General features: G+C 37.6%; 4 protein-coding genes across 9 annotated transcripts; 1 reads left to right on the plus strand and 3 right to left on the minus strand.

Annotated features, from left to right (window-relative positions):
• Positions 1-666: 666 nt before the first annotated feature.
• Positions 667-1971, minus strand: LOC132199565 (chromatin accessibility complex protein 1). The gene is made up of 4 exons (XM_059624382.1): positions 1882-1971; positions 1665-1821; positions 1421-1541; positions 667-1361 (listed from the first exon to the last, which is right to left on the minus strand). Exons 2-4 carry the CDS (start codon positions 1803-1805, stop codon positions 1234-1236), a joined length of 390 nt encoding a protein of 129 aa, XP_059480365.1. The 5' UTR covers positions 1806-1821; positions 1882-1971; the 3' UTR covers positions 667-1233.
• A 293-nt stretch (positions 1972-2264) lies between these two features.
• Positions 2265-3942, minus strand: LOC132199859 (GTPase Era, mitochondrial). Its single transcript, XM_059624914.1, has 6 exons — positions 3598-3942; positions 3409-3533; positions 3181-3355; positions 2867-3097; positions 2633-2813; positions 2265-2544 (listed from the first exon to the last, which is right to left on the minus strand). The coding sequence occupies exons 1-6, from the start codon at positions 3841-3843 to the stop codon at positions 2318-2320; spliced, it is 1185 nt and encodes a 394-aa protein (XP_059480897.1). The 5' UTR covers positions 3844-3942; the 3' UTR covers positions 2265-2317.
• Positions 3943-4066: 124 nt separating this feature from the next.
• On the plus strand, positions 4067-15087 carry LOC132199858 (transmembrane protein 132E). Its single transcript, XM_059624912.1, has 13 exons — positions 4067-4470; positions 6880-7253; positions 7619-7912; positions 8397-8677; positions 8963-9166; positions 9257-9545; positions 9598-9741; positions 9852-10060; positions 10121-10262; positions 10313-10495; positions 10597-11203; positions 11263-11755; positions 11831-15087. Exons 1-13 carry the CDS (start codon positions 4404-4406, stop codon positions 12306-12308), a joined length of 3765 nt encoding a protein of 1254 aa, XP_059480895.1. The 5' UTR covers positions 4067-4403; the 3' UTR covers positions 12309-15087.
• A 103-nt stretch (positions 15088-15190) lies between these two features.
• LOC132200262 (protein retinal degeneration B) lies at positions 15191-27339 on the minus strand. 6 transcript variants are annotated; one of them, XR_009442152.1, is made up of 24 exons: positions 27157-27338; positions 22430-22572; positions 21960-22092; positions 21643-21846; positions 21445-21587; positions 21263-21380; positions 20702-21211; positions 20375-20485; positions 20149-20313; positions 19933-20095; positions 19659-19876; positions 19414-19606; positions 19245-19351; positions 19020-19190; positions 18809-18961; positions 18492-18757; positions 18331-18439; positions 18104-18260; positions 17780-17929; positions 17542-17722; positions 17188-17462; positions 17037-17091; positions 16639-16736; positions 15191-16575 (listed from the first exon to the last, which is right to left on the minus strand). XR_009442152.1 is itself a non-coding variant. In XM_059625601.1 (23 exons), the coding sequence occupies exons 2-22, from the start codon at positions 22505-22507 to the stop codon at positions 17073-17075; spliced, it is 3624 nt and encodes a 1207-aa protein (XP_059481584.1). In that variant the 5' UTR covers positions 22508-22572; positions 27157-27338; the 3' UTR covers positions 15191-16575; positions 17037-17072. The 6 variants fall into 6 exon arrangements, 4 of the variants coding, with proteins under 4 accessions (XP_059481584.1, XP_059481583.1, XP_059481580.1 ...); XR_009442151.1 differs by having other exon boundaries at positions 16639-17091; XM_059625601.1 differs by lacking the exon at positions 16639-16736.
• Between the last annotated feature and the right edge of the window lie 6 nt (positions 27340-27345).

Below are 27345 nucleotides of genomic sequence, written 5' to 3' on the forward strand. Positions count from 1 at the left end.
TGCAAGCGTCTCCTGACCGACAAGAGCCGCTCTTTGCTTATTTCATTTTCGCTCTGCGCCTCTCGTCACGTCAGACACGACATTCAGGTTCTCCGCGCGTAACCTGGCGGCGCTTATCAGATTGAACGGCGCTATGGGAATCACACAATTAGCTCTTAATTGGGACGACCCATTCTGACGTTTTATATATAATTTCTACATTAATTAATCACTTCTTCCGTTTAAACGGTTTAAACAACAAATTGGGCAAAGAAAAAATTACAATCTAAAATAAAAATATATTATTCAAGGAGCAATTTGGCAACTGAATCTATAGATTGAAATTTGGGATTGACTTATTTAGCCCATTTCAGCACAAAATAGGAATGAACAAAGCGACGAGAGAAAATATATCATGATTTTTACTACGAATTTTAGAAGTTTCTGTTCAAAATATCAATATATGACAAATTCCTTCTATAATCCATTTTGAGCGCAAATCGGTAGAAAACTTTGACGATCTTTTATTTTGTAAACTCAGCTGTACTTTAAAGCTTTCTATTCTACATTAATTTATCCTGAGAAAAAGCATCCACCAGAATTTTAGAAATAGAAATAGGTTCCGATTGCAGAATAATCATTTAAAAATAGAAGCTGTGCAATTTGATTAATTAAAACTTCTGGAAAATTACTGAAAAGTAAAAAGATTGAGATTTTATTTCGTGCATGTTATGTTTCTTGAAATAATGACCAATTCATTATTCAATGAAAATTGTAAATTATTTTTATCGGTAAAAATTAAGAATCTGACAGTTTTTTAAAATAAATTAAGATATTGGAAATGGAATTTTTCAATCATGTCACATCTACATTATAATATTAACATTAAGTGCACTTTGTGCAATAAAAACATTAAAATTTATAAATTAGGCTATTTGTAATTCATTGTACACTTGGAATTAAAATTAATTATTATGAAGATGGTAAAAGGTTCATTCTGTACATCTGTAATATTTGAAATAAGATGAGCAGAATTTCCACTCATCCTTGATTGTTTTACTGTATGTATTCATTTGTGTAGCGCAACTAATAACAAAGACGTCCAGGATTTTAATAGATTTTTTTCATAATTTGCCGAATAATTATTTAACTATTATCTGATTTAAGGAATTTGCCAGGCAACCTACCTGGCAAACTAGAGGTTCTGAATCAAGACAAAATGTGGAAAGGAGAAAACCTAGTGTCCTCTTATTTTTATCCCTCTTCCTCCTCGTCGCCACTTTCTTCTTGTTCTTCGTCTTCACACTTTTCTTCGTCCTCCTCCTCACCCTTGTTCAAATATTTGGAAATGTCTTTCACCAACACCTTTCTTGGTAGTATTTCTATCCAAAAATGAAAAATTATTGAAGGATCAAAACTGTGAGACATAATATCTATGTACCTTTGAGAAAATCATATTCTTCTTCAGTTTGAACCACATTGGCAACATGCTTGTAGCCCAAATTATTCATCCTTTTAGAATCTTCATAAGCTCGCTGAGCAAGAGATTGGATAAATAGCTCCTGAAATCAAAAACATAATTATGTGCAAAAATTCGAGCAAAAATTCGGCATTAAAATACTTGGAACTTTGACTTTCTTCCAAGGGTATGTGGTAATTTTTTTTTGTCCTTGCTTTAAACTCACCGTTGCTTTAGTAATTAGAAACAGAGAATCCTGTCCTATACTTTCAACATCAGGAGAACTTTTCATTATGGTCCTTATCCGAGATATGGGCAGCTGGAGCCCAGACTTGGCAGCAGCTTGTTTTGAGTTATTTAACGCCATCCTGAGAGCGCTTTGTCTGAAAAATGATCAAACGATTTTGAAGATTCATTCCCATTTTTCATGAAAAGCAACAAACCTATTGGGAACAATCGCTTTTTACGTCGAATTTAGAGGAAAATGTAAAAGCCGGGAACAACAACAACAAAACAACCTGCTTGGCGGCTCTTGCAAAAAACGATAACGCCCACCAGATGGCAGGTCAAGTCAGCCTTCAAGAAAATAGCGGGAAATTCAGCCTGAACAAGAGATTGCAGCAGCAAAATGATGAGGACAATTTTTTAAATTAATTAAGTTTGCTATGAAGGTAAAAAATTGCGCCAATGTACATAATTTTTATTTCTTTTATAGCGTTTAGTGGCTTTTACTAATGAAAAAGAACAACACTATACATAAATAATTTAAATTGTAAGCTAGTAAACAGGAGGCGACGACTTGTGAAAAATAAATAAACAATTTAATTAGGATTATTGGATTACTATATTTTTAATAAATCATGTTCAACTATATTATATTTATGCATTGAGTAGCCCTTTTCTACTAATAGGACTAATTTTCGGAGTTGGTTTTTTTACATGACATTTGACAACAACTTTAAGTTTAACTGGGCATCGGAAGCAGTTTGCAAGAGACCTTTCTGCTTCCTTGGCTATCAGTGAAATTCGACTGCCGCCACTGGACAAAAGCATCTTCATGTGTCTTTCTAGCTTACAGTTGACCACGACCGAAATGTACAAAAGACCTAAAAATCAAATTACAATTAATTTGAATAATCTGAATATGCTAAATTTAATTGATACGAAAAGCAACCAAGGGTAATAATTTAATACCTGCTTCAGTGTAATGGAAGAATTCTGTTTCTACCAAGACTTGATAAGGCACCTCTTGAGGCAAATTGTCTAGTAATTTTTCTCTTACGGCCTCGTCGACTAATTGCTTGCCTTCCTGATCAGTGAACATGGCTGGGTCAAACTTCCAGGGTGATTGTTTTGCATTCATCAGCATATACTCCTGCAAACAATTTTTGTTTAGTTCATAAATCAGTGATTTTTAACAATATCCACCTTGATATCACCAACACCTTCTCCAGACAAAGCAGAAACCATGAATATATCAGAAAATTTTCTCCAGCCTCTTTTGCTCTCAGAGTCTTGTTCTCTTTCTTCGTCTGCGTCGTCTTCATTTTCTTCACTAGGGTATTGCGTATTTCGAAACGGCAATTGTGTCAAAAGTTGACCTTCGGTAAGGCTTTCAGCAAGTTTCAGGAGAATCCTTTTATGCTTCAATAGATCAACCTACAAAGTAATGAAAAATAATTAAAAATTACTGCACATTTTGATTAATAAGCAGAGGATGAAGGGATAAATTTAAATTTTACCTTGTTAAGAATAAGGATGGAATGCTTATCTCCTGATTGCTTCAGCATGTGAAGGACTTTAGGGTTCAGATATTCTCTAGTCCATTTGTTCGATACATCGTGAACAACGGCAATCATGTCCGCCTCTTGAATCGACTCCAAGGGAGCCGAAATGAATGTTTCGCCAAGACTGTGTCTAAAAGAAACAAATGCTTATTACATAATTATTATAGATTTGAACAATAATACTTTTTGAGCTCTGCATTTGTCACTAATCCTGGAGTGTCCAGGAATACGAGTTGCGTGTCTCCTGTGTTGTCAATGGCCTGAGTTTTTCTTGAAGTTGTGTGCACTTTCATCGACGTCGCACAAACCTACAAAGATTTTATTTTTTTTTTTTTAATTCACAAATGTATCTAATTTTTCTGATTTTCTTACCCTTCGTTCCATAATTTGATTAATCAGGGTGCTTTTCCCTGCGTTGGGCAGGCCGATCATGGCGATTTTCAACGTCTTTTTCGCTCCAATTTCATCGATGACCGGTTGAGAAAATCCGTGATTCTCGACAACACCGTCCTCTTGATGGTTTAATCTGCTGCCCATCAAGCTTACTTGTCGAAAGTGAAAGCCTTTGGACGACAGAGAGGAAGCTTTGATCGCTCGAATCATAAAAATGCACCTCATTCTGGACAAATTATTAATAAAAAAACAAACAATCTAAACAGTCCTAAAAAGCAGCATGTTTTGAACAGCAAACAGCAAACAGCAAACAAAACACGAACCTTTTAATGATCGGGCCTGGAGGGGAAGTGGCGGTCAAGCCCCGCCTCCGCACTCTACACTCCACTCGACTCGGCACACGACGGGGTGGCTTTTCAAGTTGAAACTTGTTCTTGCATGCCCGTGGATCCCCCTTCTGCAGTAGTTTCGTTCGGATCTCCTCCTTGGACCCGGAGGCGTGTCAGCTTCCCGAGAAATATCAATACTCTCGCAAGTCCATAATCTGTACCAAACTCGATGCAATGTTGGACGCTGCTGACATGACCCTTCGCCTCCGCAGTCCCGAAAGTTGAGACAAAAATTTTTGCGAGTGCGTCGCCGTTTTCATGTGAACTTTACAAAGACGTGGTCTGCCAATTGATGGACAAGCAGGTGCAATTGATGCGCCCATAGATAATCTGCGACCGCGGCTTGTGTTTGTCTCTGGGATCACTTTTTACTGTGGACCAATGTGAAAGCTAAAGATGCGAAACCTAATGTTAAAAGCCCGATTTTGGATTTTCCTCGCCTTCTTCGCCACCGTCTCTGTCGGTAAGCCCGATCGTCTGTGACGCTTTTTATTTGGTTTTCGGAATTAATCGTGAGACAGGTTGCTCTTATCAACCCTTATCTGTCGATTAGGATTAGATTTGAATAATCGCCGAATAATTTATTATCATTTCCGTGATTGATTTTCGCGGATGTCGTTGAAAGAATTTTCAATCGGAGAACGAAATTTAATAGAGCACGTTTTTTCTGACTTGAAAATTGTATCTAAATTCTAGAATCTCTTGGCAGCTGTTCGTGATCTAATTTAAGATTGCCTGCTTCACTTTGTTTAGAAAAGTTGATGGAATCAACAGGAGCCCCATTTTCTGGCCATCGCGGTTCATTAAACGCTCTTTTATCTTTTTATCGTTCTTCACACGCAACGAAAATCAATTTTACACGGTTTTATCAAATCTTTGGCTCAACAGTTTCCACAAAAGGCTGAAAGATTCATATTTCATTTCAATTTGTCACAGAAGAACTCTTTTAGTTTCCATAAATCATTTGAATATAAAAGAAATGTTTAATTGTGAAAGAATTATAGAATGTACAACTTGAATATCAAAAGAAATTTCCATAAAGTTTAATAAAGACGCATTAAAAAAATTTTAGAGCAGTGACTAAAGAAATATGGGACTTCAGATAAGAATTAAATTTGTAGTAATTAAAAAAAAAATATCTATAGATAGAATTACAAATTTTGTCTTTAAATTATTGTTAGTGTGTTTTCTATTCTAATTAGTGTCTTTGTGTGGTGTTGTAAATCGTGAACAAGTTTCAGGTTTTAATTTTCAAGAGGTTTTTACGTCGTTTTACTGAAATCGTGCGAGAAAAACTTGGCTTTAAAGAATGGAATTTGTACACAAAATTTTACTTTTAATCAAGAAATTAATTTTAAATGACTTAAAAATTTTATCTTTTTGTGTCACAAAAAATAAGAAAACATAGACCATTTATGTTCCTCTGTTTGCACTAATTTCCGTGTTTTAATTAAGTTTTTTAATTTTTTTGTGACACAAAGCGGTACAAATTTTGTCTCATTTAAATTAATTTTCTTCATTAAAATTCAAAATTTTGTATGTATTTCATTATTTAAATCCAAGTTTTTCCTGCACAGTTTTAGTAAAACGACTTAGAAACCTCTTATTTTTTTTTTTTTTTTTTTTTTTAATTAAGCGAACCTTATTTTTTTCCCTACAAAAATTTTAGGTAATTTAGGGCGCAATATACTTCCTCTCTTTCTCTTCTTGAAACCTTTGGAGTTCACTTTCGTTATTATTGCCTTGTTGATAGTTTAGCCCGTGGCTTAGCCGAAGCCACTCAGTCAAACTTCCGCAGCGCCAGGATATATTATGGAAACAGCACAAAAAGCTTCACTTGTATATCTAATTACATCGTAAAAAACGCCCAAAGCATCCTTTTTGACGGCAAGTTATGCAGAGGGATTAACTCGAATATAACAAAGCCGTTTATTGTGTAAATTCCATCCCATTATTAACGGAGGCTTTAACAACATAGGAAAACTAAACTTGCAAATTGCGAATTTGCACCACAATTCTTATGACCCTTTTGTGGAATAGCAGCAATTTCCAGCTCTCTGAAAAGTAATGTTCATTAACTATGAAAACGTCCGGTTTAGTTATAAAATCTTCATCATGCAGTTGTACAAATCTTTCCTCAGGCACAATTAATTCAGAAAAGTCTATTGTTGAACAATTTCGATGGAAACATTTTTATAAAATGGACATAATATATAATTTATAACTGATTTAAAACTAAATAGGATAAAATATTGTTTTAATATCTGGAAAATAACAATTTAGCCGCTGAAGCCATGGACTTAATTTTAAATTTGTATTTCAAAGTTAAAAGCTAGTTTTTTCAGGGATAGGCAAAACAGAATTTAATTGAAAATATTTTAACAAATATATTTAATATTTTTATTATTATTGTTAATTTATTAGTGTGATTGTGGGTTTTTGTAATTTTTTTATTTAGAATTTTCAAAAGAAATCTTTACGTGAATTCAGAAACTGAGCGAGAAAACCACTGCTCGGAAAACAAATTAAAATGTCAAAATTTCAACTTTTTAATTAATTAAAAAATTTGAAATATTAATACTTTTTTTTCTAAAACAGATTGAGATTGATGCCGTTTGTCTCTGTTTGTCAATTTTTAAGTTTTAAATGGAGAAATTAAATATTTTTGAAACGAATCGTAATTTGTTTTTGAAAAAATTATGATTTCCAATTAAAAGTTGAAAATTCGACATTTTAATTCCTTTTTCAAGCAATGGTTTTCTTGCTCAGTTTCTGAATCTACGCTAGATTTCTTTTGAAATATTATTATTATTATTATTATTCGGCAAATAAACTCGTATTAAAATGAAACTGTATGAATATTTGATTGCAGACTTTTCATCCTGCATCGAAGTGCACTTTGAGAACAAAGATGGTGGATTCTTCTTGAAGCAGACGCTCGGCAACCACAGCCTGAGCCAAGAGGCTGCCGGCAAGGGTGGCGCCGACGACGATGGCTCGAGCGACCAGGAGGAGGTGGTGCTCAGTCGCGAGCTGTTCACCGTTTTCCAGAGCTCGCAACCCGTGTCCATCCGCGCCACGTACGGCCCTTTCTCCACCAAGCAGACCGTGCCTGCCAGGTACATTGTCCCGGACCCGCTGGACGTCCCACCGTCGGCGGCGCCGGCCACTCTGCTGCAGGAGGCGCTCGACGCCGACCTCTACTCGCACAACCTCGACATCAGCTCACACCTTGTCACGCCACAGGTCAGAGTTTATCCATTTTATTATTCTAAAATCTTGTATCACTATTTTTAAATACAAATAAGTTTGAAATTTTTATACAAAATTCCTCCACTTCCTTGTTTACAAACGTCAAATCCAAACAGTGTGTTTTTTTATATTCTTATCTTTAGTCAACCAAAACAGACCAAAATTATAGATTTTACAGAGAAAAAATCACCAAATATATCACAATTATTTAGATTCAAATTTACTAAAATGTATCAAAAATGTACATTTTTCTTCTTCTTAAAATTGAATTATTTGGTGTTTTTAACTTTCCATAAAATTTTAAGTAAAAAGTGAATGAAGTCACGTCCTTAATTAACAAAATCTTCCTTAAATTGCAGATACCACGTGACAATCCTGTCCTGCGCGTCCTTTTCCACACCGGCCAGCAGAGCTCCGTGGCCGCCACGACCGGCGGCGCCAAAATTGCCCCCATCGCCCACCGCCAGCAACGCATCTGCATCATCCTGAGTGCAACCCTCGAGGACAAGCCGGCCGAGGTGGCTGCGTGCAGCCCTGGTGGCGACGACGGCGTGTGTCTCGCCCAACTCACGGTGCCCGCCAGCTGGTGGCCACCCCTGCCGGGACCAGACTACTTTTCCGAACCACCCCATGAGACTAAACCAGTCAATAAGGTAGGCACACTTCATTCTTTTACTTTTGTCTCGACTTCACTCACAGACAATTTAATTTTGTCAACTGACGGGCTTTCAAATTCACAAAGAGAATTTTTCCTCTGCCAAATATTTGAGTTTCGTCGTGAAAAAAATTAATTACGAAAGTAAGGGATGAAAGTTTGCTTTTTGGTGGTCAACCCTTATCTCGGAGACGAATCTTGAGCTCTCACAAAAAAGAGACCGAGAGTGTGCAAACCTCGAGTATCCCTCTTTTTTTTAAGGTCTCTCTTAGTGAGTTGTGTGTCAAGCAATCCGAGTGAGTGGATGAGAGAGCAAGCCAAGAGGCAGAAAAAAATCCCGGCGTGTTTGCCAAGCGGGAAAATAACTGAAATAAGACACCCCGCCGACTTTATAATGGAATATGAACATTACTTCACTGAACATGATGACTTCATATTTATTTTTATCCTTGGCGCTTTAAAAAAAAATCAATAATTCGCAGGTTCCTCGCCGCTTGGTCGCGATCGCCTATTCGGTGTTTGAGCCGCGTGGCTCCGAGCCGTGCGCCCCATCGCCCAGCACCCGCGTCCAGATCCAGCCGATGACTCCTCTGGGAGTGGTTCCGCTGGTGTCTTCGGTGGCTCCGTATCGGGAACTGCGAGCTGACCCCGGCCTTGCCATGCTTCTGCCCCACGCACCACTTTACCCCAAATCTCGGTTCTACGTGCCCCTCTTCATCCAGCCTCGTCCTGGCTCGCCTCAAGTTTCCGTTCTTGTCGTCAGGTAAAATATTTTTTGCACCTTTGATAATTCTATAAATTTTATTGGTTCCATTTATATTGCAGCCTCTATCTTTTTTATTTCATCTAAGTGAGTTTAATTGAAATTTATGGCTTTTATTGTACGCCTACCAATAAAGTTTCATTTATTAGCTATTTTTTAATTGCTTTGAAGACTGTTTATCTTTATTATTTGTCTCTGAAGTGTCACAACCAGTTTTTGTGTTGAAATATTATTATTTAGTTGAATTTAGAAAATTTTTCATCATTTCTCCCAAATTGATTTCAGGGCTCGGGTAAAGAGCGGCCTAAAGGTGCTCGGGGCACAATCCACGTCTGCCGGTTGGCACATGACTGTGGAAACTAATCCGAAGCAAACAACCTGCACAGTGACTGTTTTAAGGACTGAAAACAATATTGCTCCGCTGGCAGGAACTAACCCGCAGACATCTGATCAGCCTGCAACCCTCACTAACGAAGCAGAAAATGAGAGGTAACTCTATAAAACAACTATCAATAACATAATTTATAGTTATTTTGGTCTGAATATTGAACAAATATTTATGATCTTCTATAATTTCAGCAATCCTGTAGAGGAGGTTTTCAACTGGTTGTTTGAAGTTGAGGAAACCTCCGAGCCTTGGGAGGGTGGTCGAATAGTATGGAGCATCAGATACGTACTGGAGGGTGACACGCGTTTCCACGAGCTCAGAACCTCTGCTCACGGAACTTCCCAATTCATCCTTCAGCAGCGAAAAAGTCGTCTTCTGAAGGAGGGCGGTGCAACTCAAGACGAGGATGAGCGTCGTAAACTGACTGCCCGATTCGACACACAAAAGGACGACATTCATGCCGTTCTGCCTATTTCAAAAGTGAGCTCGTCTGAAATTTAATTGCATATATAATATAATATCTGTTTTGTAGACGTGGGAAATTTTGAATACTGCTGTGTTAACTGGGCGGCAAGTTTCTCAAGCCATGAAAGTCTTTATTGTCAGTCGCGCTGGAAAAGTTGCCGATGTCACTCTGCAAGCGTCTTGCAATTCAATGGAGGAGAGCGTGCTCAAGGTTAGCTGATTTTTTTGCTATTTATTCCTAGAGACCAAATAAATCATTCCTTTATGAATTATTAAAGAGCTGCTTGTCTGCATTTTTTACAATCTCTTTTTTGCGCCCAGGTTTCAACATCATGCAGCTCTGTTTATGTTGATGGCTCCGAAGTGCGTGGCTCCAGCAACGCCTCTGTCTTTGTGCAGTACGGCCCATACTCAGGAGTTGCTAAATTTACTGTGTGGATGCCAGAGTATCCTCTGGAGGTTTGGGTTGCTGACCAGCGCCTTAGCCAAGTCAAGGGGTGGCGAGTTCCAGATTATACCAACATTCATTCGTAATTATTTATATCATTAAGATTTACTTTAAGAAATTATATTGTCCTTTTTTTTAATAGCAAAATTGAGAGACCTCCAGTAGATGAGTATGCTAAGCCAGGCATTGGCGGCTGGAACGATGCATTTGCTGTTGACGACAAAGCAGACGAAGGCTCTGAAAAACTTCAATGTCGTTTAAGATTCCAACAAACCAATGTGGAGGTAAAATCAAGAATATCATTTTTGTCCTATTAAAGACAATTTTTCTGCAGGTCTATTCTCGATTTTATGCAGATGACCATGATATAGGTCGAATCTCCTTTTATGGCTCAAGACGAACATGGTTACGGGTCACAGATCTTGTTGTTGGCTCGCTCAGAGTTTCTGACTCGAGAATTGCTTCTCTGCATGGAAAAATTTTGCAAGGGCAGAGCGTTGGAAGAACAGAAGTTCAGGTACGAATTTCTTATTTTGAATCAGCCTAACTGAATTTAAAAATTACTTACTGAAAATCTTCAATTCCGCTTGTTAATTTTTTCTTTTAATTTTTCATCAGGTTGTGTCACCTGTTACTGGTCGAGTTCTGGGAGCCAAGGAGGTCCGTGTTAGCAACGATCGAGTGACGATTAACAGACTCAGGGTCCGAGTTGTGTCTGGTCTGCAGCTGGGAATTTCAACAGACAACACAGCAAATGGATACATTGCCACCATTTCTGTGACACGCAAGTTAACCGCCCAGTATCAGGAGGGCCTGCTGGACATTGAGGCCCACTTCTCGGATGACACCATCATGGCCCTGAGAGATGTGCCCATTTCGGACTACCTTCTCTCTGTTGAGAGTCGCAATTCCAACGTGGTAGCTTTTGCTCCCATGGCCGCCTCCCCTCATCCTAGAGTCATTGCAGTTGGAGAGGGCCACGGAGACCTTCTGAAAGTGAGTCTCCAGCTGCCGGAAAAGTGTGCCGCTTCCTTCTTGTCGGCCCGACGTGGTGCGTCCAAAAGCCAGGCTCAACCAGCGCCTAATAGCATCCTCAGCACTGCTTTTGCCAACGTAGAAGTGGATTTCAAGACCACCCAGAAATCAGAATTTGTTCAAAACGACGGGCACCACGGTGGGAGAATCAGAACCAGTGACTTGACAAAACTGCACGACATTCTCATCGGTAAGTAGAAATTAAATCATTCGAAAATTTAATTACAATAATTTCTATTGTGTCACCAGGCATCCCCTTGAAAGATGAAAACAACCGGGAGCCGACAGTGCAGGCACGCCAGTTACCAGCCAAGCAGCACACACCACTGATGACCCCTCTGGTCATCGGCATGTACGTCTTACTCGGCGCCTTCTGCCTGGCGATCGTTGTCTTTGTCATCTCATGCATTGTCTACGCGTCGAAATTCAAAGAGTCAGAACTTGGACACCTGGTTTTGCACCAGAACCGCGAAAATGCGTCTGCGGCGGTGCAGAATGGCAATGCCAGAATGGGCATTACCCAAAATGCTCATGATTGGGTCTGGCTGGGCCGAGCCACCCTTGAGCGCTCTTCAAACCACTCGTCGGCTGGCATTCGGATCATCAACAATCCTGGTTCAGCGGATGTGACCAGCTTTGACAACCCGTCCCACATTGAGTTGCCATCACATCCACCTATCAACGACAACACGTATACAAAACGCGTCGTGCCACCACTCCGCACTGAGAGCATATGGCGCTCGTAAGTATTTCTTTTATTGAATTAATTAACAAAATTCCTTGCTGGTTCAACACATCATCATAATTTTAATTACAGAAACGAGTCGCCACCTCTTCATCAACATTCCACGGGAACAGAAGCAGAGGCTGCTGCGGAGGTCAGCCAGTTGAGCCCCAGTGACCCCAACTACAAGCCCCCAGTTCCGCCGCACCGCAACCTGACCGCAGCCGCCTATGTGCCTACTCTGGTTGGGCCTGGCGACAGCAACTGGAAGGCCAGGTCACCCCGAAAACTCAACAACCACCGCGTAAAGGGTGTCAAGGGCAGGGACAAGCCCCTTCCGGAGGTTGACGAAGACGACAGCAGCCCGCATTCCAAGGCGAAAAGGGACATGAAACTGGCAATCCCTGACAGGTATGGCGTGAAAAGGGCCCACATAGTCGGCAACCCGATGTTTACCAAAGAGGAGCAGGAAGAATTGATGGCCAGTGACGTGGGCCTCGACCTGAACCTCGGGATGGACTATGAGCAGATTCTTGAATACTTTGATAACCTCAAAGAGTCGAATGCTTGAAATTCAATAATGCCTGCCTAGTAGGAGCACTACTTACTTATAAAAACACACACACATAATTACATTACTTAGGTGAAACCAAAGTATATTAACACATAAATATTTACGCAAAATGAAATCCACCGATTTCGTTTGGATTGTGATTTGTTCGTTGACAGGTCTGCGGTGTGCTTATTTCCTTCCGTCTGTATATAACTCTCTACTGGAATCAAAGGGGAAATTTCGGACCAAACTGAAACTTAATTTAATCTTTTACAGTCATATCCTATTAAGACGGTGTAATAAGTATTGTTTTGCTTAAGTACAATGATTGAGAATCTCTCAGCAGGGCTTTCTCCTTTTTTTATCGTTGATAAATAGGTCGAATATATATATGAGCTTTTATCAGTTCCTAACTGGCTCGCACTGCAGTGATTACCGAGATGAAGCGTAATCAAGTATAAAAAGAAACGCAAATTTAGGCAAACTTGTTTCTAACGTACGCACGCACACATATTCTCATGCACGCAAACACTGGAATATGAACCAAATTTGGTTCCTTATCAATGGTAAAATTAATATATATTATTTAGAATGGATAGTCAATTCTCAGTCAAGCAATAGTCCAGTTCAACGCAAAGATTGTGCTACAGGCGAACTATTTCAAATAAATGGAATAACGTGACCCCTAGCAAAACCTTTGCAGTGACTATATGCATTCCAAAGAAATGGAAACGTGGTGCTTCACTTAAATGGAAAAAAAACACAGTGCAGAATATTACCTTGATATAAACTACTATGTATATAAAAGTGCTAAGCTCAAGATCTATTTGTAAAAAATTAATAAATTAAAAATAAAACAGTGTTGTTGGCACACAAAAGTGTGTCTTTGTGTTGTCAGCATATCAGTGGAGCGCATGCAATTGTGAACAAAGAGCTTTCCAATAATTATTATAAGCGTCAAAATATTGCAATGCGAGCAAAGAAAAATACCTGTGTACATTTTTAGCACCAGCTTTTGCAATCAAAACTCTCGAAAAACGCAATCCGATGAATAATTTTTCATTTCCAGTTTGATTGATTTGAAAGGCAGAAAAAAAGCATTTCACGACGGTTCCACAGTTCCTTTTTATCCCTCGGGAGTTTTGTTGCAACAAGATTAAATACGTTGACCATATGGAAATACTATATATAAATATAAATAATTGAATTAATCAAAATGTGCTTTGTGGCTATACAAGATGTGGAAAATATTAATTGGCTAATTTACACGACTACTTTCGTTAGAATACGATTACCGGTATGTAGTATTGACTGGAAGCCATTAATTAGCATTATTGATATTGGCGCGATATCATATAATTCGTAAATATTATGCAGCTAAAGAGTGTGTATGCGTGGGTGTTATTTATTATAATTTGTAACCTAGAATGCGATACCTGTGGCACCTCTATCTCAGGACATGTGTTGCGAAAAAGGGAAAACTTAATAAAAGAGCTCCACTGATAAATAATTAAAATAAATGCAAATTTCGTTTGCAGATTCTGCTCACTTTTTTGGGAATAAGTAGTACATTTTGCAGCTTCTCTTTGTAACGTCTACGGGCATTTATCTGTTATTTTGCCACAATGGGTTGTTCCTTCTAGTCTGAGATTAATTAAAATTAATGAGGTTTTTCGTGTACAATCCGTCTTCGATTTAAAAAAACAAAAATTGTAACATGCACACAAATTACACTAGTCTGATCTACCTTATTCCCGCCAAGTATGTTGTGTTAATTTAATTATTAAGTAAATTATTGTTTGTCACAAAATGCAGCCATATATCGACAAAAGGATTTTCTTTATTTTTTGTGATTTTTTTGTTCATCTAGAGATCTTGGAACAAAAGCTGATGTAAATTAAATTGTATACTTGCGTCTTTCAAGATCTTTTTATTACCATATCCAATCAAAAATATTATTGTTTAAACTGATTTGTACAAAGACATTTTTCTTTTAATAAATTGATTTTTTTGCTTTGAAAAATAAGAGCATGTTTTTTGGAGATGAAGATGGAAGATTTCAGTTCATTTCACAAATACCAAATATGCATTGATTGTATTTCATGTGCTCAAAATTTAGCGTGGCGAGAATTTAAATCTCGCTTCTTTCTTTTATACAAGTTTTTTGACTTTACAGCGTTTTTTACTTATTGATTTGTGTGAAAAAGATCTGAATTTTTTGTTTAAAAGAATATTAGATATGCATATTTATATTGTTTAATTTTTTAGCCCTAATCAATTTCGACAAACTATCCTAACAAAATTATAGTAAAATGTATTAAATGGGTGTAAACAGATCTTAATTGGACGTGCATACTCATACCAAACACCTATATAAACTTTTGGAATTTAGAGAGTAGAAAAGTGAAAATAATAAATGTTGCGTGGTGGATTGGAATCGACGGCTGTATCAGAAGTTAAAAATATCATAATTGAAACATATTAATTTCTATATATTTGAAATTATTTTTGAAACCTCTGTGGCAAATTTTATCCTCCGTGTGGGACTGAAGAGGTGCCGTTAAAAAGAAGAGTGGAAACTATCGAGACACCTCAAAAAATTATTATAAATTTATAAAGAACCAAAGCTCGATCGTCGCCACGTCAATTGTATTAGAAGAATTCCCTGCCCATCTTAGAAATTGATTTTTGTTTTATTTGAAAGAAATACGGTAAAATAAAAACTAAGGGAAATAGCGCTGTACTGAGAACCCAAACTTGTATAATGACATACATATTATATAATAAATATGTGACGGAAAGCAACTTAAATGATTTTTATTATACATTTTATCCCAAATAGAAAAATTTATATTAAAAAACTCAGGTTTGTGATAAAGAAAAATTCATAGGAATAAACTGTAGCGTAGAGAGCATGTATTTTTCTTTTTGCAATATTACACTTATAACACAACAAGCAATCATAAAACATAAGCCAATTCCAGAGCTCAAGTTGAAAGTAAAGTCCGCATTAACAATAAATTATCGCAAACAAAATCATATATATTTCCTGGTTTGAAATAATGAATTAACTCGTTGAAATTTAAATTAACAGATATATAAGCGTGGTAATCTTGCCATTGAAGGTGCTCTAAAACAACACAAGTTTCCAGGGAATGGTCTATCCAGATTTTTTTTTAGTTTCACACACTGACATCATGTATTTCATCTCACTACCGCCACTCAATAAACTCTATAACATTATTTAATATTATTCTTTGATATCCACAATATTTTCCATAGAGTATTATTATATTATTATTCTATCTCTGTTGTTTGTAACATTTTTAATAAGCGTATGCTCAGTACTGCAGTTGACTAAACTGACGATGAGGATCAAAATACATTATACCGCACTCAATTAACACCCTCTGACAGAGACAATTATTAATGAATAAAATATCTTTCTCCTAGTCAACTATTTGAAGTCGTAGAGATGATGGCAGTCATTTTTTTTTAAATTATGAAAATGCTGAAAACATCCTGCATATTCGTGTTTGATCGTCACTTTTTTTTACAAATTCAAGTCCGAAAGCAAAGTGCGTTCCCATCCGATTTTGGTCCCTACCACGCAGATTTAATTATATAATAACTTTAATTTTCTATTTTTATCTCACTGTAATTTAGTCACTAATGATCAAAATTTAACAAGTTTGAGTATTTTTTTTTCAAATATATAATTATAGTATTTAATAAGAGCATTAAAATATTTTGTTCGTTATACAATAGTAAAATGAAGAAAGCCGCAAGGCTGGAATATTCTGTACGGAGGAAATAATCGAATAATTTCATGTTTTATATATAAAATATCAGATCTTTAGTTTTTGATTAAACCAGCAAGTTTTCGAAACTCCGCAATGAGTAGACAAAACGGGTAGGCACCCCAATCACGTCCGGGACCTTAGATTACGAAGCAGGGACTCGGCGTCGTGACAAGACCAAAATTTTACAATTTTCCCAAAACCTTATAATTTTTGTATTTCAAACGTCCACAGAAATAATCATATCACGCTAATTGAAGTCTCAAGTTTTTCGGGTCTCTCAACTATCGTCATCATTGCCCTCAGAATTGTCACACTGGCACATTTTGAAGCAATCCACTGCCGTGTCATGGGCAGATTTTCGCCACCGCTAGACCATTTCTGAAAGTGTTGGGGGACGTGTTGGGACTCGTCTCAAGCGTCGAATGCTGCCACCGTCGGTCGACACCGCTTTCTGTCCAATCATATTTTTTCGCGTCGAACGGCTGCAGAGAAATTAAAAAAAAAAATGATTACTTATTTGTATGTGCAAAAAAAAGTAGTATTACATGAAGATGTTTAACTGCACCGCTCAAACAACAAAACATAATTTTGAAATATACACAGAAGCAGATTCCCCAAAAGCAAGCGTGAATTAACCTGTAACCTGTGCAATATTAAATGAAACCAAGGTTTTCTTGATTCAATATGATCATACGTTCCTTAAAAGTTGCCTTCAAGCACTTGAAGAAGAGACTTTTGTAATTTTTTTCGAGTTAAATTCAGTTAAAAATAATGCTCAAAATAATTCGCAATGACAGTATAAAAAATGTCAAATTTTGAATAGCAGAGCTACGGATATTTTCTAAATATTTCTTCTTTCAAGCCTTGGCAGAAACAAATGGTGAGAGTCAAGGTTAAATGTTGACTAAAAGTGTGTGGCATTGAAAGATAAAACTGGGCTTGCCTATTTCTTTCTCAACCAATTCATCCATCCCAAAACTCAATGCTGCTTCACAGGGCTAAAAATCAAAACGAAAATTGATATAAAATACTAGCGTCTAATGGTTATTGTTGCGGCAAATAATTAAAACCAACTGGCTAATCTGATAAATCACCTTCTCCGCCTGAGGGAAACATTTTGACCGGGGAGGCCAAAGTAGCCCCTCGGAATGACCATCCTGGCGTTTCCCTGCGCAGGTCGACTTCCTCCGTGGGCCAGCAGAGCGGACAAGTGCGCTGCGTAACCCTCGGTGAGGGGCTGCGCCAACGGCGCCTGCTTTTTCGACACCTTCCCGACTATGAAAATTTCCTTTGGTTTGAGGCCAATGCTGGAGTAGACTGTGATGTCCTTGCTGCTTCCATATGCAGCATGCACAATTAGACCGTGCTCCTGTAGACAAAAATTAAATTAATTATTTTCGAAAATGACTTGTATTTTCAATAATCCAAAATCAACTGTTTGATCTCACCTCCATCAAGCTCTTGAGGTATGCAGCTTTATGGCCAAGTGGATCAGTTGACAAGCCATCAGCAAATGATACGAGCCCGTGCGGGAAATTGTGTTGCGAGAGCCAAGAGACAACCTTCTGCTGTTGCATGTCTGGTCTTCCAGTCATGTAAATTATCAAGTAGCCAAGTTCTTGCCAATGCCTGAACGAATTTAAAAATTGAAGGCAAAATTTTTTAGACTTCAAGGAATTCTCTCACCTCACAATGTCGACTGCACCCGCTCTCACTTTCGGGTCACGGCCCGTCACAGACATGCTAGCAGTGAACGAGCCGTCAATGCTGAACACTACGCACTCAGTTTTTGGTGGCACCACAGCCAGATAAAAATCTACAGAGGTGTGATCACCTCTGAAAAAGGAATAAAAATGTTTAAATTTATGATTTTTATTTTAACTACATACATTTGATTTAAAAAAAAAAAACAAGTATCCCTAATGTTTGAGATCGTAAATTTCAGTAAAAAAAAGGAAAAAAAAGCTATAAAAATTTAAGCAAAGAAAATTATGGTAAATCATTTTATACCTCACAACCATTTTCACAGGATACATCCCATATCCTAATGCCTTCTCGGCTGGGATTGTGTACGATATTCTCCCGTGCTTGTCGGTAACTTCGGTTGAAAACAAGGTCCACTCTCCAGTGGCTATATCCAACATGATGTGAATGTCCACTCTTTCCCCTGCAATCCAGAATTAACCAATAAAATTAGGAATTTAGAATCCAAAGAATTAAAATTTTCATGTGTATACCTGCTAAGGTAATCATATCAAGGGGCCCATACATAAATCTTGCAGTCAGCATTTGCGAGGCTCCTTCAGTTACAATTACGTCATTGGCTCTGTGGTTGGCAGCCACGTTCTGCATCAATGGATGTTAATTAAATGTTTCTGGCACTTTACTCAATTCCAACCTTTAGTTTGACCGAGGTCCTCTTCTTCAACCATTTTTCTCTTGGTTGGCCTGGGTTGAAGTGGGCCAGCTCCTTGTCGTCATTGCCTAGAGTCAACGTCGGGTCCATCTGACCAACTTGGCGAATGATGAAGGCTACCACATCCGAAGATTCCCAGTAACTTGAATGGAATATGTGAGGAAGCGCATTGGTTGGGAAGTTTGAAAGACCGTCCGGACAATAAATAGCATAGTCCATACGTTTGCTGCCCCACCATTTAGAAGTCACTGAAAATGATAAATTGTTGTAATTCATGAAAAATAATTTTCTTCGCTTACAATTGCTAATGGTGTGCAGAGGAAGGGTGTCTCCGTGGCCAGAAATCCCACTCTGGATGCTGGCTTCTGAAAGGCGGCGCATGTGACCAGTGGCGCTCAGATTATTTCCACTAGTTTCGGCAAACATTTGAGAATTTGCTTGGATGAACTCCACTGCGCAACAATTTGTAATAAGCATCTAAATATTTTGCAAATCTGATGTTTTGCTCACATAAATGGTAAGGGTGGCCATTTCCAAGCGGATACTTTTGGTATCTTGCAATATTAACGGGAGGCAGCATTGAGAACCTGGCTGAGATCAGAGGCTCCAATCTTGCAGCCGCAGGATCCGAAGGGTGGAACAGGTTGTAAACTTGGTGAGATTGCGGTTTTGGAATGGGGGCTGAGTGAGAAGAATGGATTAATATTACCACTTTTGGAGGAATTCTAAAAATACCTGTTTTGTCCTCTGCCATGACAATTTTTCTGTAAGCAAGGACCAAAGAAAGAGGGGTTCCAAACATGAAGAAGTCTCCAACGTCAAAGTCCAGCTTATTTTGATCACTGAAAAACATTTTATGTTTTTAATTTTGACAATTTTCTTGAAAATGTGTTTCTTGATCTACCTATTGGACGACGATCTTCTCCTCGGTGGCGGAGCAGATAAATGCCGCTGAGTGTGTGCATCACTGTCCGCCCAGTCAGATTGAGGAGGCGCTTTTTCCTCATCATTAACACTATTGCAACTGTCATGCCTGGAATGGAACTGTGCACTGCGGCACAAAGCGTCGTAGCCCAAAATCGAGCCGATCGAGTCGCCTAGCGAAAAATTGTATTTAGTAAATTTCTAGTAAGAAGAAATTGAACTTACCAACAAAACAGATTTGGCCATTAAAACCGCGGCCTTCTTCAGATCTGGTGAACTCGTGATATGTTGAATTTGCAGTGGCGATCACTTTCGAAATAGTTTCTCGATAGTCTGGAGTTGAGGATGCAAAAAGAGGAATTGCACCAATTGGAATGGAGTCGTGCGTTATTTGAGGCGCGTCAGTACACGAAGGAGAAACATCAAAGCTGTATGGACTAAGACTGCAAAAAAAGGTTTAAATGTAATTAAACAAAATATTTCAATTTCCTGCTCAAACCTTGTTAGAATACCAAGACCTTCGGAGCAAATCGAAGGGCATGGCACAAGACGGATGGCAATGTGACCAATCATGGATGGGTAGTGCTGTCTCGTGACACACTCGAAAGCCCCAGCAAAAGTGGTAACATCAGACTTTTTTGCAGCGACATCATACGAAGCATCTGTTTTGTATTAAAATTTACCAAAATTTATTAAATGAAATTAATACAATTACCTAAAACACTTCCAGCATGGAGGACTAGAATTAATACAGTAACATTGCAGGGCTGGTGGGCTGGAGACGAAGACATAGAAGCGGACATTGATTTCTCTAAACGTGCAGAATTTTGCCCTCGCTCGCTTACAACACGCTGGAGGTACGAGTGGCTAAAAATGCTATCTGCAAGTTTAAAATTAACCATTGTAATTGATTGTGGAAGAGAAACAAAAAAATAATCGACCTTGCTCTTTGTAGCTGGTGCCACGAATACGCGCGGCTTCAGCTTCATCCACTGAAAAGAGTTCCATTGAGCTCCATTTCGCTAAAGATGACATACTATTGCCTAGCTCCTCTGCGAAAAGCAAAACTTAAGTTTAACTGGCGCTACAAATGAGGGTGATTAAAAATACGTTTTCTTTTCATCATCAACGTACTTCTTAAATGAATTCATAAATAATTAAATTGATTGTGAATGAAGATGGTTTTCTAGCATTTGAACTTATAAAAAAACTCAGGCCCTAATTACTTTCAGCTCAAAGCCAAAGCAGAAGTAAGAAGTTTCATTTACCTTTACAATCAAAGAATTCCTCTTCACTACCCGAGTCGGAGTCTCGCACAATGCTTTCCATTCGCCAACAAGGCATTTGAGCTTCAAAGCTCTTGCCTGAAACGGCGCCAGGCGAGCTCAAAGCCATTTTTGAGCTGCTCCTAGACCATGTTTTTTTACTCTTTGAAGTCGTCGTAGCTTCGGAAAACGAATTGTCTTCGGCGGTGGTGGCGTCGTCATCCTTGCTGTCGGATTCGGATTGGATCGCCAGAGGGGTGGGATTCTCTATGCTGCTCATCATGGTTGGTGACGCTGCTTTGGAGCTTTGGGCCTTGCTGACGTCCTCATTTAACCCGCCACTGTCCTCTTCGTCGTCCTCCTCGTCGGCATCATCGCCCTTGCCCATTTTCTTCTTCAGCGCCTCCTGCGTTTGCCGCTCGATCTGTCTAATGTCATCCATGGTCAGTCCGTGCCATTCATCTTGCCAGACCCACGCTTGTGTGTGTGCTTTGAACATTGTTTTTCTAAGGGCTATAGAGGGACCAGTTAAATTCTGTATACAATATTTGTTTATTTACTAACCAACATCGTGGATGAATTTTTCGATTTTGCTCTGCATTCCCCAATATCTAAATTCAACTTTGCACAGTTTGTAGGCACACATCAAAGACTTTCCACTTGCGGTCGGTTGAGTTTTACCCTGGAAAATTAAAATTTGTTCAAAATGTTGTTTTTTTCTCATTAAAATAAAAATTTTACGGCACCTTCACATCCTTCCAATATTCTTTCAGCCAATTTTCAGACAAAGGCCCACGATGGGTTTTCTCTGAAATAAAGAATTTTGGGTCCTCCTCTCTGCTAATTTCGCCTTGGTACATCTGCTGATCTTTCACCACATCAATCAAATCTTAAAATTATTTTCAAGTTAGAAATGTTACAATTTAAGTTTGACTAAATTATACCAACAGTCCTGTTGCGTTTTTCACTGCTGTTCAGGTTAAACACATTTTCTTGGTTGCCGTCGTCGCCAAAATAATAGGTTTCAATTTCTATCGAGAACTTTTCGACAAATGGAGTGGTGTATCTTGTCTTCGTGTACGGGTAAGCGTTCCAAGCCTCCTCTTCGGCGGTGAGAGCCGATTTGGGCAGGAGACTTTTGAACCAGCCTGTTGGACGTAAATATTAAAATTGAACTTTTAAAACTTCAAAAGAATAAATCGAATAATTTATTTGAAGGTTAAAGAAATTTAAGTTTGCAGTAAAAAAAAAAAAGTTTTACCCGGAAGATGACTGCCGACATGGTAAATTTTCTTGGTGTACTGCCCACTTCCTCCGGGTCCATTTTCGTAGGGTTCATTTATAATAATTTCTACACCACTTCCTTCGCCATGACTCTCTTCGCGACTTTTTTTCTATGACATGAAAAGAGTAGAATATTAGTATTTTGCAGTATTGCGAATAAAATTCTGATTTATCAGGAAAAAATAAATAAAAATTAATCAAATTAGTCATTTCTTTATCGCCTTTTTCTATTTTAATCCACGTTTTATTTTTGTAAAAAACTCTGACATTGATTTTTTTCCTGTTGGTTGGCTACACAACCTCAAAAATTATAAATAAAAAATTTTTGCAGTTTTTTCATCCTTAATCTGCCTGATTGTTATTTTAGTTTTCTTTTAATATTTAAAATATTTTTTTTTTTAATTAATTAGAATTACTCTAGAGTTCACAAAATTAAGAAGTACTCACCGCTATCATGTACAGTTGAGCTATTCTATATTCATCCACGGTGAGTGGAAGCGGAATGCGATACTCCTTTATCAGCATTGTGGTGCGTGCGAAAGTCACTTGTAGCTATTGCAGGAAGACACAATCATACTGCCAACACATTCCTGTCAACAAAATGAAATCACTGTTTATATGATATAATAAATCGCATTTTTGTTTTTAAAGCGCAAGAAAGTTGCGTAAATATTTTGCTCAAACATTAATTGAAAGTGTTATCCAAATAAATTAAAAAAAAAAACTATTAATTTTGCAAGGCAAATTTTGGTTGACCTACGAGCCCTGGAAAGCTTTCAAACAGAGGCGTTTGCCGATTTTTCAAAAAAAGTCGCTAAATTAAACCGCAGGCCATTAATAAACACTGAATGTTTCAAAATAAATAAACTCTCGTCCGTGTACTCCGTATGAGAAGTAAATATTTACTTTAGCAGCTTAACAAGTTGGATTTAGATTGCTCAGGCAAAGTGGAGATTGGGCTTCATTAAATAGAAATGAAAAAACTCAAGGTCTAAAAGTTATAGAAATTAAGCACTCAATAAAGTGACTTCACAATTATATTTTGTTATCGAATCCAAATATTGGCCCGGGCAGCAATTTATCACGCAGGCGTTTCCGACTTGTCACTCTCGTTATATTAAAAGGCGATAAATAGTCTTGTCGCACCACACGGAGCATCCACTTGTTTTCTATTTCTACCCATTGTCTGTGTAATTGCCGATAAATAATACTTACAATTAGCACTGAAGAACTACAACAGAGAAATAACAACGTTCTCGTCTAATTTGTTGAGTTGATCGGAAAAAGAAGGTTTTTTTTAATTTTTAGAGGTTTTTACTGAAACTGTGCGAGAAACAACTTGGCTTTAAATAATGGAATACAAACCAAAATTTTGACTTTTAATAGTGAAATTAATTTTAAAATGGCTCAAAAATTAATCTTTGTGTCACGAAAAATAGAAAAACTCAATAAAAACCCGGAAAATTAGGGCAAACAGAGAAAAATAACTGACCTGGATCGCGATTTCGCCCAATTCCAGGGATCATCACTTCAGCTTTTTTGTAATTTTTTAAATTCCTGTTGTTTTCGAATTTAAATCAATAAGAAAATTAGGTCTCCATACCAAAAGCCCCACATGCAGAAGCTCTGTATTTTATACTTTTCGCGAGGTTTATCACTCTCTATCCTTGAAGTGGGCAAGAGTATGGTTTCTCGCAGCATTTTGAGCCCTTGACAACACTGCTCGGCACTTTAAGGGTTGCCTTGTGGCTATTTTCAACTTGTGCACACTTTACACCGCACACCGACTCTCTCGCCTCGTTTTGGGGGAAATTTTTAGCCCTCGCAAAAACAAAAAAACAGTTCTCCCAAGAAAAACAGAGGGAGAGGAAATTTACGAGTTTGGCCCAGAATTTCAGTTCACATTGTTAATTTTTCGTTCCGAAATAGCATTCATTGCACTGTTATTTTCGCCGACGAAAGTGCTCCACGCTGAGGAAACCTCGCAACTTCACAAACATTGGTGACTGCAGAGCTTCCATGAAAAATGCATATATTTGTGTCGGATTAAAATGAAGACCTCGATTAATTTTTTGCTCCAATTAAAAATTCAAGCATGAAAATTCAATCCGCTTATTTTTTATTGAATTAAAGACTATATCAAAGGTTCAATTTGCTCCACGAAAACTGTTTTGATGTTTTGATTACAAAATTTTAATGTGTAATTTTACTTTTGATCAATTATTCAAAATAGAAAAGCAAAAGGTTCAACATAAAATATTAAAAAAGGCATAAAAAACTGTTGAAATTTTAATTTATCAAAGACGATATTTGAATAGGAAACAATGATGACGAAAATTAACAAAAATATAGTAAATAATAAATCACGTTGGAATTATTTATATGGAATAATAAAAATAATAATAACACAAGTATAAACAAATTACTCTTCTCAAGGAATTAAAAGAGGCTCAAAACAACGTGATTGAAGGAAAAAGTGATTTTTTTATAATTATTATATGAAATAATTAAAATATTTAATTTAAGAAAAACAATTAACTTAAAATTATGTAAAGCTGAAAGAATTAATTTTTTAAAACTTAACATTTCCCAGTTCAATCCGGGACTTTTTCAGTTTATGAGCTTTATATTTATTTACTGCTCAAGTATCGTGACAGATTTCTTCAAAGTTGCAACTGGAAAGCAAATTTAATCCTGTATTATTTTCACCGAAAACTTAAATTACATGGATTTTTTTAAAGAGAGCAGAATAATTTGACCTTTTGAAATTTTAAAAATTTCAGAATAATAATCCAGCAACTTCATATTATTAACAACAATCGCAATAATTCCAAAAACACTTTTCAATTAATAATTCTAATTATACATCCGAGGTCAGTAATAGCGCAAAAAGTTATATAGGAAAATTCCGATTTCCTGCGGAACTATATAAAGGTCAGACAGTCATGGCAAAAACTCAATGCGGAAGTTTTGCTCCCCTGGTGATATTTTGCTCCTATTAACAAATCGATGTATAATTTTGTCAGTTTCCCGAATAATATAAACTTTCAGAAATCAAAGCATCAAATGAAAAATAGATCAAAAAGTGCGAGGGAAAAATTTGAAAATCTCGCACTGGACGAAAGACGCATTATACGTGGTACGGGATTCATATAATCAGATTTGAGCCCTGCGGACGAGGAAGAAGGAAGTTGCGCTCCTACCTGACTTGCTTGGCATTGGCGAGGAGTTAATCAGTGCACTGGTTGCATTGTCACCACGAATAATAATCGTTCTGGGCCAGCAACACGTGTGTCCTTTAGATAAACTGCAGCGCGAGGAGCAGCGTCCGCCGAGCATCCAGGCCGACTGGGCGACGAAGAACAAAGAGACGAGGCCGCCGTGCCTCTTCTTTCTCGCACTCACTCGGCTGTTTACATTTGCAGCGAGGGCAGCAAGAATAAAAGACGAAGACGAAGAAAAACCTCGCTGGCCGACTTGCAATGTTGATCAGCGAGAATTATTATTGCGAAGAATAGCAGCGAGCGCGGAGCCACCCCTCGCGCGCAGGCTCCAATAACTCCAGGCCTGCCTGCGTGTTTCTTCCCCTGGTCCCCTCTCGACACCCCCGCTTTTCCAGGCCAACAACTTCCTCCGGGCCCACCTGCCCCCGCAAAAAAAGTTGCCCAAAATTGTAAAAAGTCCAAATTCGGAACTATATTCGAGACTATTTTTATTTCGGAATTTTCTTTGATGGAAAAAAATGATGGTGGAAAAAAAATTATGCTGGTTTGCAGTTGGCTCGGCAGAAATCGATGCACCGCGCCTGGCTGTTCTAAATGTCAAAGGTAACGTGCCAAGGGATGACCCCGCCTTGCCAATTACACGAGCTGCGCAGAGTCTATCCCCACGAGAGAGACGTTTTGCCCATTTGTTTTTATCACCATAATCGTAATTGGTTAATTAAGCTCCCCAGTATTTAAGCAAACTCGCTTTCAACGGAAAGAAATGTTTACGAGAAGAGAGAAAGGAAAATATTCTCGCGATCAATGTGACCTAGAAATGAAAAGAGCCAAATACGAGGACCTCAAATAATTAATTTCATTTTTTAGTGAGGAAAAATCTACAGTTAATTTTTTTTTTAAAGAAAGTCATTTTCAAATAATTTAAACTGACAAGCAAAAGGCAATTTAAATTGGTTAAAATCTAAATCTGGAAGAATAAAAAATTAAATTTATATAAATGAATTAATGGAATCTAATCAGCAGTATAGGAAACAAGGAACAATTCCCAGACTTGTTTTGATGAGGAAATTTAGTTATTTCTTTTTTTTATTCTTTAAATGCGATTAAATTTAAATAAACATTCTTCACTTAGACCAAAAAACATACAAAAGTTTTGATTTTGCCCCCCAAAAAAATTATTTAATTTTAAACTTGTCGATCCGCTTCAACTTTCAATCAAATTGTTTAAAATATGATTGAATGAGACCAAAAAGTAATTTTTTAAATCAAATTGCTAATTAAAATACTTCTCATTAAGCACCTGAATTTTTCATTTTTTTTTCTCTTCCTCATTGCAGCACCAATGCAAATATTAATAAATTCCGAGATAATTTTATTATCTCTCGGCTTGGAACGCGCGATAACAAAGCAATTCAATAAAGACACGAATAAAATTGCTCTAGACCCTGACCTTGTTATATCCTGACCTATCTCAAACCCGCACTTTAGTTAATTATTCATAACCTGCCACACTCTTTCTTGGAAAATTTAATAAATAGAATGGATAATTAAAGTAAATTAGTATTTTGCGTGCTTAGACCTAAACAGTCTGGACACGATGTCAAGTACATTTCCTTTCTTTTAAAATTCAATTAGCTGAAATTTCTCTACCAGCAGGAGGTGTCTGCAAAAACAACAAGTGACTTGAGCTTTTGTCAAAAAACAAGTTTCATCCGTAGGTTCAGCCCCCTCTTTAATCTTTCTCTACAAGGTCTGCGCAATGAAATACTGATGAATTTTCCAAGGGAAACACAAGAGGGTGAACGGAGAATTTCAGGATTTTCACTAGAACTGGAATATCTTATCAAGTTGCGCTTGAAAGTCACGTTTCTTAAACGTGAAAAAGCCCTTTCCAAAGGTGGTGCCTAGAATCGAGGCGTTTGCAACCCTTCGACGTGCCAAATTACTCACCGTTCTTTCAAACAAGTTGGACAGGAAGTCGATTAACATCGTCAATATTGTCACTGTCATCAAAAGGTCACTGTCAACAGTTGCTGTTGTTTATCAGTCATTCAAGCCATGGTGCCATATTGATTCGCACGTAAATGGACCAGAATCCATTATTATTGTTTTCGACGTTTGAAATTCGCGCCAATTCGC

The sequence above is a fragment of the Neocloeon triangulifer genome, unplaced genomic scaffold, assembly GCF_031216515.1.
Source record: "Neocloeon triangulifer isolate White Clay Creek 2 clone unplaced genomic scaffold, ASM3121651v1 ptg000014l, whole genome shotgun sequence".
Classification (NCBI taxonomy): Eukaryota; Metazoa; Arthropoda; class Insecta; order Ephemeroptera; family Baetidae; genus Neocloeon; species Neocloeon triangulifer.